This window comes from Alnus glutinosa, chromosome 12, assembly GCF_958979055.1.
Source record: "Alnus glutinosa chromosome 12, dhAlnGlut1.1, whole genome shotgun sequence".
Taxonomy (NCBI): domain Eukaryota; kingdom Viridiplantae; phylum Streptophyta; class Magnoliopsida; order Fagales; family Betulaceae; genus Alnus; species Alnus glutinosa.
In genome coordinates, this window is record NC_084897.1 from 2,252,784 (window position 1) to 2,267,864 (window position 15,081).

The 15,081-nt window shown below is 39.1% G+C and overlaps 1 protein-coding gene, 1 long non-coding RNA gene and 1 pseudogene across 3 annotated transcripts; 1 reads left to right on the top strand and 2 right to left on the bottom strand.

The window, feature by feature from the left end:
* The first annotated feature begins 359 nt into the window (after positions 1-359).
* Positions 360-6,731, top strand: LOC133851663 (kinesin-like protein KIN-14I). Of its 2 annotated transcripts, XM_062288184.1 has the most exons (19): positions 360-732; positions 875-1,041; positions 1,135-1,278; positions 1,537-1,773; positions 1,870-1,941; positions 2,235-2,303; positions 2,579-2,656; positions 2,810-2,941; positions 3,030-3,111; positions 3,243-3,338; positions 3,455-3,628; positions 3,708-3,814; positions 3,922-4,100; positions 4,317-4,478; positions 4,582-4,835; positions 4,951-5,114; positions 5,214-5,411; positions 5,854-6,341; positions 6,440-6,731. In XM_062288184.1, the coding sequence occupies exons 1-19, from the start codon at positions 600-602 to the stop codon at positions 6,558-6,560; spliced, it is 3,057 nt and encodes a 1,018-aa protein (XP_062144168.1). In that variant the 5' UTR covers positions 360-599; the 3' UTR covers positions 6,561-6,731. The 2 variants fall into 2 exon arrangements, with proteins under 2 accessions (XP_062144168.1, XP_062144169.1); XM_062288185.1 differs by lacking the exons at positions 5,854-6,341; positions 6,440-6,731 and adding an exon at positions 5,678-5,804.
* A 1,518-nt stretch (positions 6,732-8,249) lies between these two features.
* LOC133852426 (uncharacterized) lies at positions 8,250-9,258 on the bottom strand. The gene is made up of 2 exons (XR_009895935.1): positions 9,148-9,258; positions 8,250-8,614 (listed from the first exon to the last, which is right to left on the bottom strand). It is a non-coding gene; the product is annotated as an uncharacterized LOC133852426 (long non-coding RNA).
* A 4,639-nt stretch (positions 9,259-13,897) lies between these two features.
* LOC133853097 (small nucleolar RNA Z247) lies at positions 13,898-13,958 on the bottom strand (annotated as a pseudogene).
* Between the last annotated feature and the right edge of the window lie 1,123 nt (positions 13,959-15,081).

A 15,081-nucleotide genomic window follows, 5' to 3' on the forward strand; every position in this document is an offset into this window, starting at 1 on the left:
TCAAGGAGAAGAATTGACCGAATCTAGCCAATTGGATCGGGTCAAAGCCCATATTATGCGCAAACCCATCTTACATTGATGCCCAACAAATATCAATCTGGAAATCCCACGCACCCTTAAATTCGCGTAAAATATCACAGTCCAATCAGTTTTAACTGCTCAGTTTTGACTCCTTACTCTTTGTGGCGCGTATCATACACGTGCCATCAACGCAACCGGGGATACAGAAAAAAAAAAAACAGTTTGGGATTTTGAAGCTGGGGAGGCTCGGGGAGAGGTTCGGGAGAGTAGCTTTGGAGAAAGAGAGAGTATAAAGCAAAAGAGCAGTGAGTGAAAGCACCCACTTTTGGAGAGAAAAGGAAAGAGAGAAAGAGAAAGCAAAAGGTCATGGAGAATGTGACTCTCGCTGTGTATGTGATGAATTGGTAACAAAGAAACCTCAAACAAACACCACCAACAACAAGCATCATATCTCATCATCAAAGAAATAAACCAACCACAACTCCTCCAGATCTTCTACTTCTTCATCTTCGAAGATCATATCGTATCATATAGTTAATGCTACTGAGTTTTGTTTGAGCTAAGCGAAATAGATTCTGATGAGTTCGATGGCGTCGACGTCGGAGGGGGCATTGTCGTTCTCGGTGGCGGAGGTGGTGGAGGACGTGCTCCAACAGCACGGGAGTCGCGTCAGAGGTCTTGATCTCGAGTCTAGAAAAGCTGAGGAAGCCGGTATTTTTTGTTTTTTGTTTTTCGTTTCTTGTTTCATTTTCTCAGCATCCAATCAGGGAAAAAACAGTAAGTTTGTGTTAGTTATGGTGAATGAATGGGAGAGAGTGATTGATGGGGGTTGTTTTGTTTTGGTGACTGATAGCGTCGAGGAGGAGCGAAGCGGCGGGGTGGCTGAGGAAGATGGTGGGAGTAGTGGGGGCGAAGGATTTACCGGAAGAGCCTTCGGAGGAGGAGTTCAGGCTGGGATTGAGAAGTGGGATCATTCTCTGCAATGTGCTCAACAAGGTTCACTCTGGAGCTGTGCCCAAGGTTAGCCTTTTCCTCATCCTCATCTTCATTTCGATTCTGTGTCTTTTTTTTTTGAATTTGGGATGTTTAAGCAGTAGTTTGATTTGTTTTCAGGTGGTGGAAAGTCCATGTGATTCTGCTCTGGTTCCTGATGGGGCCGCATTGTCCGCATTTCAGTACTTTGAGAATGTGAGGAATTTCCTGGTGGCTGTGCAGGAAATGGGAATTCCTACTTTTGAGGCGTCTGATCTGGAACAAGTATGTATTCAGGAATCAGGATTCTCAAGATTTCTTAGGATAATTTCACGGCGGAGGTGTTAAAATAACCATAATTTTTAAATGAACGTAGTGAGATACAAAGAATTAGGGAATTTAGTAACTTTGTTATTCATTAACATAGAAATTTCTGTTACTTTTTGCCTATTTTTCACATACATCAGATGCTGAGGATCGAACAACAATGGTTTAAAAATTGAAATTTGTAGAGTAATTTAAAATAAATTTGTTAAATTTCAGGGAGGGAAATCTGGAAGGGTTGTAAATTGTGTTCTGGCGCTCAAGTCCTACAGTGAATGGAAACAGACCGGGGGAAATGGGGTATGGAAATTTGGTGGAAATGTGAAGCCAACTGTGACAGCGAAATCTTTCGTGAGGAAAAATTTGGAGCCCTTCACGAATTCCTTGGCAAGGAGCTCCTCAACGAGTGAAAAATCTTTGAATGTGCTGTCCTCCGACATTGAGTTTAATAAAATGGTTGGTAAGCTTAACTTTTCTTTTTAGACATGTTTATATATTTGCTTTGTCAAATTGACTGAAGAAGCTTGAATTTTGTTGTATTGTTACTTGCAGCCTACTAATGGTTCCTTGAGTATGCTTGTTCGTGCGGTTCTATTAGATAAGAAGCCTGAAGAAGTTCCGATGGTAAGGATTAAAATGTACAAACTACTGTTAAATTGGTGAACTTAGCTAAGAATAATTTGCTGATCAAGCTGGGCCTACTACCCTCATGTATATCAGTGTGCAAGGACATGAAACTATGAACGTTTTTAGTAATTTTCTACATTGTATATGTTCCATTCAATTTACTACTTGAAAAATATTTGTACTGAGCCTTGATAAAGCCGATTGCCCTTTTCAACTTGTTAGTTATCCCATTACAAATACTATTGCTACTACTTATTTGTGAGTTAATATTGCTCCTCTGCATGAAACAGTTGGTTGAATCTGTGCTAAGTAAGGTTGTGGAGGAGTTTGAGCATCGCATTTCAAGCCAATTTGAGCAGGTATGTTAGCTTTGGTTATTCAAAACTATCGTTTTTTTTTTCAGCAGAAGGAAGCAATTTGGGCAGAGAGCTCCTTTTTCAATATGGATTAGGTGACCAAATATGCATTTGCATGTGCTTTTGACATTCAGCCTAGGACTAGGAATTGATGCACATTCCAAATCAGTAAACATGTTCTCTTGGATCCTAACCAAGTTTTTTTTTCCCTCTACTTTTCCTTTTAACTTAATTGACACATCTGACTCGTTATTTATTCATTTATTTGTAACCCTTAGATGAAAACAACTCCAAAAGATATGGCTGTTTCTCATGGCAACAAATCGCTGTTGAAATTTACTTCTGTTGATAAAAAGGTAATTTGTTGTTCTTTACCGTCTGAACAGGTACCTAACAGTTAATATACACTGGTGAATCACTAGAAAAAGCACGTCTTCAATGTCATAGCCTATGATTTGAATATAACTTGGATTTCTGACATTTTCTTTTTTGTTGCTGTAATATTTCAGACTGAAGCCAAAAATGAGAAAGTGATAAAGAAAGAGGAATTTGTCCCAAAAACCTACATTTCTGACGAGAAATCAAAAAGTCAACTCCTGAAACAGAAAATGGCCTTCGATCAACAACAAGGAGATATTCAAGTATGAACAGTACTGGCATATCCTCCATTTCCTTTTTTCTGTTTCTTTGACTGCTTAGTGCAGTAAGGTTAATCTTACATTTCTATAGGAACTAAAGCATACTCTTCACGCTACAAAAGCCGGTATGCAGTTTATGCAAATGAAGTTTCACGAGGAGTTCCACAATCTGGGTAGGATTCAGGAAGAAATTGTTCTTTGTTTATTGGGTTCTTTCTATTTCGTTTCTGTTCTTTCTGGAGGTTTGTTTGAGAAGGGAAAAAAAGGCATTTTGTTTTATTTGAATTTGTTTGTTTCTTTGTAGGTATGCACATTCATGGCATAGCTCATGCTGCTTCTGGGTATCATAGAGTTCTTGAGGAAAATCGCAAGCTATACAATCAAGTGCAAGATCTCAAGGGTAATAATTTCACTGTTTTCCTGCTTGGTATAAAGGAAGAAGGAAAATCACTGACTTCCTCAAGCTTAAGTATTCAGAATGGGCTTAAATAGTTTTTTTTTTTTTTTTTTGATCAGGAAGCATTAGGGTTTACTGTCGAGTGAGACCTTTCTTGTCTGGGCAATCAAATCATTTCAGCACCGTGGATTATATAGAAGATGGAAGTATCACTATCAGTACTCCATCGAAGCATGGAAAAGGCCAGAGGCCTTTTAGCTTCAACAAGGTCTTTGGGCCATCTGCATCTCAAGGTTGGTTTTCATACAGATACTTTTCAGATACTCAGATATTGACATTACATTTACACTTTTATCTCCAAATGTATTGCAGCGGAGGTCTTCTCTGATATGCAGCCTTTGATTCGGTCTGTTCTTGATGGTTTCAATGTTTGCATATTTGCATATGGTCAAACGGGATCTGGAAAAACATATACCATGGTAGGGTGCAATAAGATTTATTTCTGAGGATATGATATAATATGTGCATTGATGTTTGTTTGTCAAACTATGCAAATGTGGCTAACTTTTGTTGCTTACGTCTCTAGTCTGGGCCCAGAGAGCTTACAGAGAAAAGCCAAGGAGTAAATTATCGGGCTTTGGGCGATTTGTTTCATATAGCAAATCAAAGAAAGGACACTTTCTGCTATGATGTTTCTGTTCAGATGATTGAGATCTATAATGAGCAAGTTAGGGACCTCCTTATCACTGATGGAACTAACAAAAGATATCCTTTGAAAGTTATTTTGGTTTTGTTACTGACATGGTTATGTAACTAGATCATGATGAATTAATTCAACTTCTCAAGATGGCCATAGTAGGCTGAAGGCTCTGAATATCATTCTTTTTTGAACTTATTGTTATTGTAGTTCAATATACCTTGATTTTTCAAATGTGGCTAAGAATCCCCTCCCATCAAAAGGCTTTCCTTAATTGTTGATACATTAGAAATTCGTAATAGTTCTCATAGTGGACTTAGTGTACCAGATGCAAACCTTGTACCAGTGTCATCAACGTCTGATGTTATTGATCTGATGAACCTTGGACAAAGGAATCGTGCAGTAGGTGCAACAGCCCTAAATGACCGTAGTAGCCGCTCTCATAGGTAGGACCATAATTCTCAATATACTTAAATCTATGGATGCTTCTATGACAATATTGTTTAGTTTGGCTGATTTTTTTTGTTCTTTTGATTTGTCATTTTGCAGTTGTTTGACTGTTCATATCCAAGGAAGAGACTTGACTTCTGGAACTATTCTTCGTGGCTGTATGCATCTGGTTGATCTGGCAGGAAGTGAGAGGGTAAACAAATCTGAGGTGACAGGAGATAGACTGAAAGAAGCACAGCATATTAACAAATCTCTGTCAGCTTTGGGTGATGTGATAGCTTCCCTTGCCCAAAAGAATCCGCATGTTCCATATAGAAATAGCAAACTCACACAACTGCTCCAAGATTCACTTGGTAAGGTTAAAATAGAACATTTCTCAGAGTGGAGGGGAACTATATTCTCTCTCTTTATGGTCTTATTTCTTGAAAGATTATTACTCTGATTTTGAGATTGTAATTATAATTTTAGGAGGGCAGGCCAAAACGCTGATGTTTGTTCATATCAGCCCTGAGCCTGATGCTGTTGGAGAAACAATCAGTACACTTAAATTTGCAGAGAGAGTTGCCACCGTTGAACTTGGAGCTGCCAGAGTAAACAAAGATAGCACAGATGTCAAGGAGCTCAAAGAACAGGTTCTTACACTCTCTCTGTCTCCTAAATTGTCCTCAATTGTAATTTTAAGAACCTTGTCCTGTATTAGTGTTCCATATATCTTTTCAATTTTTCTTCAGATTGCCAGTCTTAAAGTTGCATTGGCAAGGAAAGAGGGGGAACCGGAGAGCACACCAAATTCTATATCTGGAAGCTCTGGAAAATACAGGACGAAAGCTAGTGAGATATCACCTTTTCAATCTAAAAAGCCGGATTCGGGTTTTTTGGGAGATCACAATAGCTGCCGGCAACCAATGGGTGATGTAGGCAATATAGAGGTAAGCAATGTCCCCTGATCATGACTCCATAGATCTTTGACCTTCCATTATCTGATAGTATGTATATAGAGCTGAATATGTTTTTGTACTTTTGATTTGTTTTTTAATGGAAAGTGCTAGTGTGAGGGCATTAGAGTAGGATATAAGGATTTATCACCATGTATAGACTGGCAGATTTGTATCTTGTTCTGTATCCTAAAATAAAATTGTTCAGTTGCTTTAGTTTTGTGAACTTGAACATGAAATTAGATGAAATTATTCTGCAGCTCCATAGCAATTCTGCCTTGAGGTGAAAGAGTGAGTACATCAGAGTAGGATAGAAGGATTTATCCCCATGTATATGCTGGCAGATTTGTATCTTGCTCTGTATCCTTATAAAAAATTGTTCAGTTGCTTTAGTTTTGTGAACTTAAACATGAAATTAGATGAAATTATTCTGCAGCTCCATAGCAATTCTGCCCTGAGGCGAAAGACGCAAAGTTTTGATCTTGACGAGCTATTAGCAAATTCACCTCCCTGGCCTCCGGTGAAGAGTCATGGCCAGAATTACGGGGAGGATGAGAGAGAAATGGGCTCCGGCGAGTGGGTTGATAAGGTCATGGTAAACAAGCATGATGTAAGCAGAGTTGAGAACCCTTTAGGAAGTTGGACAGCGGATAATGGGGACTTGGCTGATGTATTTTACCAGAAATATCTCCCAGACTCCTCTAAAATTTACCAAGATCAATCCTATAATATGTTTATGGGAAGCAACCAGTTTAACATTGCTAGTACTGATGAAACGGATGATCTTGATGCTGCCACCAGCGATTCTTCGGAGCCAGATTTGCTTTGGCAATTCAATCATACAAAACTAACTGGCATGGCCAATGGACTAGGGGCAAAAACCAGGAAAACCAATCCAAAGTCAGCAAAGAGCCCAGAACTAAGGTAATCTAAAGTTGATCTTCTGTTGCCATATACTCTACATACTCCATTTTAACCAATTTAGCATGCGTTTTTTGACAAGTTATGGTTAACTTTTGCAGCAAGAATGCCAATGCTTCTCTAGGCCCTTCACCTTCAAGGAAACTACCAAATGGTCTGCAGCGGAATGGGAGGCAGCCGGCTCCAACGGATATGAAACGCAAGGCTGTGAATAGAAAATAGAAATGTACTTAGACACGTTAAATGGGTGATTTTTACGATTTTTTTTTTTTTTTTTCCTTTTCTTTGAATTCGTTGGAGAGGGAGAGAAGCTTTACTATATTCTTCATTTTCAATTTTTTGTTGTAATCTTATATATAGTTGAATGCAGCAATAATTCCAGTTGCTTGTAAATTGTCTACTGGCTGAGTTCATTAGATATTTTCTGCCTGCGTGGATTGGATGACTGATGTTTTTGTTTACAGATGCTGCATTCCCCACCATTCTTTGCTACCTAATGAAACATAAAACCCAAAGATCAGAGGCTAATTGGAACAAATCAAGAATTTTGGACAAAGTTTCCTTCAAATTGGATTGTTGAAAATTTCTCTCTGTCTATTAAATTGACATCTATCCTTACGTACATGATTTTTATATGCATTTTTAAAGTGTGTGATCGGTTAGTCATTTTAAAATTGCATGTATGATAACATGGGGATGGTTTGACCACCTCCAAAACTGGCCTAAGCCACCCCCTTAGTCAAAACGGGGGTGGCTGAGCCACTACTAGAATTTTTATTTTTATTTTTATTTTTTAAAGTCCTTAAAATAAAATTAATATATAGTAGACACGTCAGCGCTGACATGGCTTTGAGAAAAGGTTTCGCACAGGTATGCCGACACGTGTAGGATAACATGACGAGACGTTAGTTTCGGACGGAAAAATGAACGGAGGTACTATTTTCGTTTTTTCTCATAGCACATGTATCTCCTATGATAAAAATAAAAACTCATGGGGCAAAAAATAAAGTTTGTAAACCACATAGAACAATTAGGTATTTATCCTTTTTTTTTTAACAAAGTAGCACATTATACCTAATAGTATTGCGACACGTATAAACATTACACAATCAGCCTTTTCACGTTACCATGTCATCACCACATCATTAAAAAGCCACGTAAGCAAAACCACTAAATTTGATGTTCAAAAAAAAAAAAAACAAAAAAAAAGTGTCTGATCTTACCATGGAAAAACAGAAAAATTGAAGATGATTACAATTTTTTAAGAAGAATTTTGCATGACGAGTTTTCTAAAGAAGATTGTTATAGTATTATACCTTTTATTATAAGTCATTTACAAATTGACGTGACGTTTACTATATTATTTAATAAAATATAAACTATTATGTGACAGTTTATATGACACTTATCATATTTATAAACTAACATAGTAGTACATGTGACACTTAATATCTCGATCATTAACATATAAACTATCATGTAGCACTCATTTTCACAAATATAGACCGTCACTAAAAAAAAAAAAAAAAAAAGTTATAATAAAAGCGGTAATACCTCCGACATCGTCCGAACACTAATTAGGTTGAATTCTGATATGCAAATATGCAATTTGGAAGCCCAAATGTAGGCCAGAAATCACCCACTTCCAAGGACCACCGCATTCCTTTTCACATGTACGCAAGTTTTGTGGCTGATTTGGCGAGCAAAAAAGTCTGAATTTGTGGACTGGAATCTGATCATTTAGACGTTTACTAAGAAACACCTCCAACCTTCTAGCAACCACCTTTTTCAGCTACTTTCTCAGATTCTTTTTGGCAGAAATATCTCGTTTTTTATTTTTATTTTTTATGAATGAATTTCTATTAAATATATGATGACAAGAAAACTTAAGGACTAAATTTAGCCGAGGTCTTGAGTTTAAATTCTATTTCTTTTATATATTTCAATACCTTACATTTATTAAAATGAGGTTTGAGCCCAGTGTGCATATACGTTCAACATCTACTTTAGCTATTATTCTTTTTTTTCTCTTAAAATCTCATTGTATATCTCTCTGGCTACCAGCCTTGAATATTCCTCGGCCTCTTGGCCGGGCTTTTGAGGCTCTTTAGGCTCTTCAGATGGCTGGTAGAAGCAGCGACACTTCCTATTGATGCATTCCCCTCTCGGTGCGCCCTCCAATATGCAAAAAGCCATACACCTGATGTTGTCAATCCCCGGCCCCTTCCTGCACGTTCCCTTGAATCGTCTGCTTACTTTAGAATCATCAAGTCCACCTAATTATACAATACGAGAAAGTTTTGAAGCCCATTAGACACAGAAAGAAAGAAAGAAAAAGATCAAATTTTTTACCAAGAGATGGGTACCAAGATGATATGAGTACCAATGAATAAACTCCATATCATCTTAGTACCCATCTGTTAGTAAAAGATTGAAAAATGTTAGATTTACAACACCATCACAACAAGTGCACAACAACCCCTCACATGAGGGTGGACCCCATACACTGGGACCCAGTGTGTGGGGTCCACCCTCATGTGAGGGGTTGTTGTGCACTTGTTGTGATAATGTAGTGCATGAATCAAATCTCATTACGAAGACAGAGTTTGAACTCAAGACCTTTTTTCTGGTATCATATTAAATCACTAGTTGTATCAAAAGTTTACGCCGATAGAAAAAATTTAATTTAATCATTCAACTTGTATTATAACTTTATATAACATGCCCAATCAATAATGATTCGATTTTGGCTCGACAAATTCGAAGTTAGGATGCTAATTATGGGCATAACAAAGAAAATTGAAACTACTTGCCTCCGTTCACAGGAAAGGCGGAGGTGAAGAGGATAACAAAGATAAAAAGGGATATTATGATTTTGGCCATACTTCTTCTCCCTAATTATGCCAAATACAATGGGAAAAAAGATGTATTTATAGCAAAAGTCACTTCGTTTTTCAGGCTTGGATTATGTTAATTTATTGCATCAAGCTATGAATTAACGGGCCAATCAACCACTGGATATTTCAAAGGGTTATTAGATTTGAGCCTAATTAAGAAAAATAAAATAAAAAACAAATGCCTTATTAACCTTTTGTGCTACTATATAGACAATTAAGAGATTCTAAAATGATCCCCAGCTGGGTGTCATCCATACTTGGTTAACAAAATCAATTTTATTGATTTTCTGTTTTAGATTAGGACTTTACCGTTCATTTTAATTTTTCATATTTAGTTTATTTGATTGCCTTCAAGATTTAAGATTTTGTAATGTTTTCCTCCTTAGGTGATTTAATTGTTTTTTTTTTTTTTTTTTTTTTTTTCTCTTAAGTTTTTAGTATCTGAGTAATGTTTCTTACACAACTTTTGTACAACTACTCTAACAACTTTTATACTACTCTAATCACTTTGGGATTTGATTACGAGAAATGATCCCTACACTCATTTCTCACAACAACCCCACAACAAGCTGACGTGGCTGGTAATATTTTATTACTTTTTTACAAAAAGAAAACAAAACAAAACAAAAAAAATAATAAAATATTACCAGCAACGTCAACTTGTTGTGGGGCTGTTGTGAGAAATGAGTGTAGGAATCATTTCCCTTTGATTACTGCACTACATGGGCACAACACCCCCTCACATGAGGGTGGGACCCCACACACCATGTAGTAAATCTAATATTTCCCAATAACTTTTGTACAACTACTCCTAGTATCCGCCATTAGAATATTATTGTTAGCATTAGTTACGGAATTATCCATTTTTGGATTCCCTTTTTGAATCTTTTTATTTTCTGTTATAAAAAGAAGACCTTTTTTTTTTTTTTTTGACATGTCCACACAAGAGAGAGAATGGGGATTCGAACTAATGACCTTCGTTTTATGAGGCGTGGTCTCCAGCCGATTGAGCTACCCCTTGGGGACTATAAAAAGAAGATTGAATATATAGAAGAAGAGAAGAAAAAAAAAAAAAAAGAAAAAAAGAAAAAAAAAAAAAGGAAAAAGAAAAACCGTACTTTACCCTTGAACTTTTATTAATTTTGCAATCTCTCTCTTCAAAGTTAAAAAAATTTCAATCTAGTGTATCTAACTTTCAATTTTTTGCAATCATGCTCATCCCATTTGGATTTGTGGTTAAATCAAATTGTCAAAAGGTAAAATGACCCTTATACGCTTATAAACTTTATAAAATTATTCTTAAATTACAATTTAAAAAAAAAAATTAAATAAAATGAGGGTATTTTAGAATTTTCTTACTCATTCGTTAGGATTTAACTTGTGAGATTGCAAATTTTTTAAGTTCGATGCACTAAATTGAAAAGTTTTTGAACTTTGGGGGTAAGCGCGTCGGCCGTCAGGATTGCCGGCCCAATCGGAGTCACAGTAGGCTTCAAAGGTAAGGGAGCCTTTGCTGAAGAGGAGAATGTGATCAACACTGCCTTTGAGGTAGCACAACACCCGCTTGGCAGCGGCCCAGTGGGCGGAGGTAGAGGAATGCATGAACTGGCATAATTGAGTGACAGAATAGGCGATGTCCGGCCATGTGATGGTGCAATATTGCAAGGCTCCCACAACTTGGCAATAAGTGGCAATATCCAAATCGGGCAGGGGATCACCGTCGGATGCAGAGAGTTTGGAGCCAAAGACAATTGGAGCAGCATAAGGTTTAGCACCAGCCATGGAAGATTTATGGAGGAGGTCAATGATGTACTTGGACTACCGAATGTGAATGCCATGGGAATCGCGATGTGCCTGCATGCTGAGGAAGAAACCAAGATCGCCAAGATCCTTCATAGCAAAAACTTATTGCAGTTGAGTGATGATGGAGTGCAATGCAGTGGAGTCGGTTCCTGTGATTAATATATCATCTACATACACCAGAAGATAAAGACTGACATTAGCATGAAAATAGATAAAGAGGGAGGTGTCAACAGCAGAGGAGTGAAAACCAATTCAAAAATAGCTTGAGAAAGGCGGGTGAACCAGGCCCTTAGGGCTTGTTTGAGGCCATAGATGACTTTATGCAATCGACAAACATGGTTAGGGTGAGTAGGATCAACAAAGCTGCGGGGCTGCTCCATGAAGACAGCTTCGGTTAAGTGGTCGTGGAGGAAGGCATTTGAGACATCTAGTTGACAAATGCTCCAGTTGAAGTGAATTGCAATAGCGAGCACCACACGGATGGTAGTGGACTTGATAACGAGGCTGAAGGTTTCGGTAAAGCCAACACCACTTCGCTGATCGAAGCCTTTGGCAACCAGGCGGGCTTTGAACCGCTCGACAGTGCCGTCCTATTTACGTTTAACCTTGTAGACCCATTTGTTGTGAACAATGTGTTGATGCTGGGGGCGGGAGCAAAGAGTCCAGGTACCGTTTGCAAGAAGTGCATCAAATTCAAGGCCCATGACAGCCCTCCATTTAGGGGACGAGGCAGCTTGGGTGTAGCAAGTGGGTTCAAGGGGGGTGACCATAGTATAAGGTGCAAGGGAAAGATGAAGGGAGGGTAAGGCAGGGGATACGGGTGCTGGAGAGGCAACTAGGAGTGTGGTGGAAGTGGAGAGGCTAGTGGTGGGGGAAGAAGAGGCAGGAGTGTCTATTGAGGAGGCAGTGACAATCGGGGACGTGGGAGAGGGACTGGGGGAAGTGCGGATGCTTTCTGTGGGGGAAGAAGGAGCAGGAAGGTGCTCTGTGGAGGAAGTATGAGGAGCAGGAGGTGAGGAAGTAAGGCTAGTTTGAAGAGCTGGGGGAATGGCTTCGGATGGAATTAGGAGAGGGCTGAGGGCAGGGGAAGGAGCAGCAGGGGGAATAGGATTGACAAGCTTGGCTAGAAATGTGGATTCATCAAAGATAACATGTCTAATGATGAAAACCTTGTTGGAGAGAGGGTCTAAACATCGATACCCCTTGAAGTGCATGCCGTAGCCTAAGAAGATACACATTTTGCTGCAAAACATGAGCTTATTAGAAGCATAAGGACATAAAGGAGGAAAACATGAGCAACCAAAAGATTGAAAGTAAAGAGTAATCAGGAGATTGTTGAAACAACATAAAATAAGGAGAGCAATGCTGCAGTAAGGGGGTAGGCAGCTGATTAATTAAAAAGGCTGCAATAAGGAGAGATTCTACCCAATATGTTTGAGGAAGGCCCGAATGGGCAAGCAAGGAGAGCCCCATTTCCACAACATGGCGATGCTTGCGTTCAGCGAGACCGTTTTGTTAAGCCATGTAGGGGCAGCTAATGCGATGAAAAATACCATGAGATTCTAAAAATGAAGTGAATTGCTTGGAAAGGAACTCACCACCACCATCAGACTGCAACTGTTTAATATGAGTAGAAAACTGATTTTCAACTAAATACTTAAACTTCTGGAAAGCAGTATAAACATCAGATTTGAGAAAGAGAGGATATAACCAAGAGTAACGAGAGAAATCATCAATAAATACAACATAGTAGCGAAAACCACTCAAAGATGCAACCGAAGAGCACCATACATCAGTTTGAATTAATTGTACGGGTGCAGTGGATACACCGGTGGAGGAGGGGAAGGGGAGTTGTTTACTTTTAGCTGATTGACAAGGTTCACACACTTCTTTTTTGGATAGAGACCCAGTGAAGGGTAAGTGGTGTTTATTCAAAAGATCACAAACAATAGATGAGGAGGGGTAGCCAAAGCAAGAATGCCACACATCAACAGAGGTCTTAACACTAAGCAGGGCACTAAGCAGCCGAGTTTTGGGGAGAACCACCTTTGATGTGTTGATCGGGTATAGGCCTCCTTCACTCTTGCCCTCCAGGAGGGTTAGGCCCATCAGTTTGTCCTTAATAAAGTAGTGAGTGTCGGTTAGTATAAAAAAAAAAACAGTGATTATCCTTGCAGAATTTATTTATAGATAAAAGGTTTGCTAAAGCTTGAGGACAATGAAAAACACGAGTCGTGTAAGTTTGCATTAGGAGTAGTTAAGGTTAAAGAACCAGTGTTGGTGATTTGCAAACCTGAGCCATTGCCAACCGCAATGGTGTCGGAACTGGTGTAAGGTTCATGGAGGTGGAGATTTTCCAGTGCAAGGGTCAAGTGATGGTTAGCACCGCTGTCTGCATACCAGGTGGAGTCCTAGGGTTGAACAGAATTCTAAGCAACCATGGCAGCAAGTTGAGCAGGAGGTGGCGTCCTTGGAAGGCGTAATCCATCCGGTGAAAACAATTCAGGGCACGGTGACTCGTTTTACCACATATTTGGCAGGGAGAGTACTGGAAAGGGGAAGAGGACTGCTGAGTGCCTGGATTGCTAGGGGGAAAGCATCGTGGTGCAGGGGCCCATGGAGGAGTCTGGGCCGGTGCACGGAAACAACGGGCAGTGTTGTTGTTGCGTGGAGGAGGTCAAGGCTTCCTAGGAAATGAATGGGAGGAAGGCTTGTGAGACAACAAGGCAACAGAGGAATCGGTACCAATGGATTGGTGTTGATTCTCAATGAGTTGCTCAATGGATAGGAGCTCAGTGAGGAAATCTTCAACAGTGAGGGAATAGTCTCTTGTAGCAAGTGAGAGAGAGATCACAAAGGGATTGAAGGACGGATTTAGACCACCAAGGATATAGGTGATCAATTCGTCATCATCAATAGCCTTGCCAACCGTAGCAAGTTGGTGAGCCAAAAGCTTGGCAAAGTTCACATATTCTGCACAGGATTTGGAGCCTCGTTGGAGAGTTTGTAGCTAGCAACGAAGCTGGGCAATCCTGGTGCGGGATGGAGATGCAAACTTGGTGGCCAGAAACTTCCAGACTTGGTGAGAGGTCTATAGGCCATAAATGGTGGATAAAACATTCTCAGCAAGATTAATGTTTAGCCAACTAAGAATAAATTGATCATTCTTAACTTAAAGGGAATAAGCAAGATTCATAGTAGCTTCTTCCTTATCAGTAGTAGGAGGAAGAAATTGGGATGGGCACTGTTCGGATCCATCAACGATACCCATTAATTCATGGCTTTTCAATATGGGAATGATTGTAAAAGACCATGTAATGTAGTTGGGACCCTCAAGTTTGAGGGAAACCAAAGGAGTGAGGTTAGAAAAAATATAAGAGGTAACATTGGAAGACGAGGAAGCCATAGGATCAGAAGGAAAAAAAAATAGCGTAAGCTTTTAGGGATGCTTTGATACCATGTAAGAACTTGTAATGAAATGCAGAAAAATACTTGATATTATTCACAGTAATCTTTACAATATTTATACACAAGGACATTGGGAGCAAGCACTCAATGTGCTGTCCATTACAGAATATGAACGTTGGAGTTGCCTTGCACGAGCTGTGTTGCCATTCTGGTCTTACATGACTTGCGGTAGATGTGATACTGGTTGAGAGTTTCCTTGTAAAGAGCATGGTAAACAATTGCTGAGAGACTTTCCTAGTTTGGTTCCTGATATTGTGGCAGTGTATCTTCGTGAGTAATTGGTGGGATGTTGTCTACTTGATTGGCTGGAGAGAATGAGGGAGTATGGTCTAATACAAAAGTGATGAAAGTTCAAGGGGGTTAAGTTAAGTTTTTTTTTTTTAAAAAAAAAATTAAAGAAAAAAAGAGAACTTGGAGAATTATTGAAACTTCCTATTTCTTTTGTTTTCTAATTTATGTGTATCTTGTCAATTTCTACAACAAATTGGTGTCAAGCTTCTGTTTGGGCCGCTATGGGGTTTGGGCCAACATCATTAGCTTTGATGTTTATTGTCTTGGCCCAACTAACCCAGTCA

Coding starts and splice junctions, on each gene's coding strand:
- LOC133851663 (XM_062288184.1), top strand. CDS start 600: ATGAGTTCGATGGCGTCGACGTCGGAGGGGGCATTGTCGTTCTCGGTG. Junction 4,836..4,950: donor ACTGCTCCAAGATTCACTTG/GTAAGGTTAAAA, acceptor TTATAATTTTAG/GAGGGCAGGCCAAAACGCTG. Junction 5,115..5,213: donor TCAAGGAGCTCAAAGAACAG/GTTCTTACACTC, acceptor ATTTTTCTTCAG/ATTGCCAGTCTTAAAGTTGC.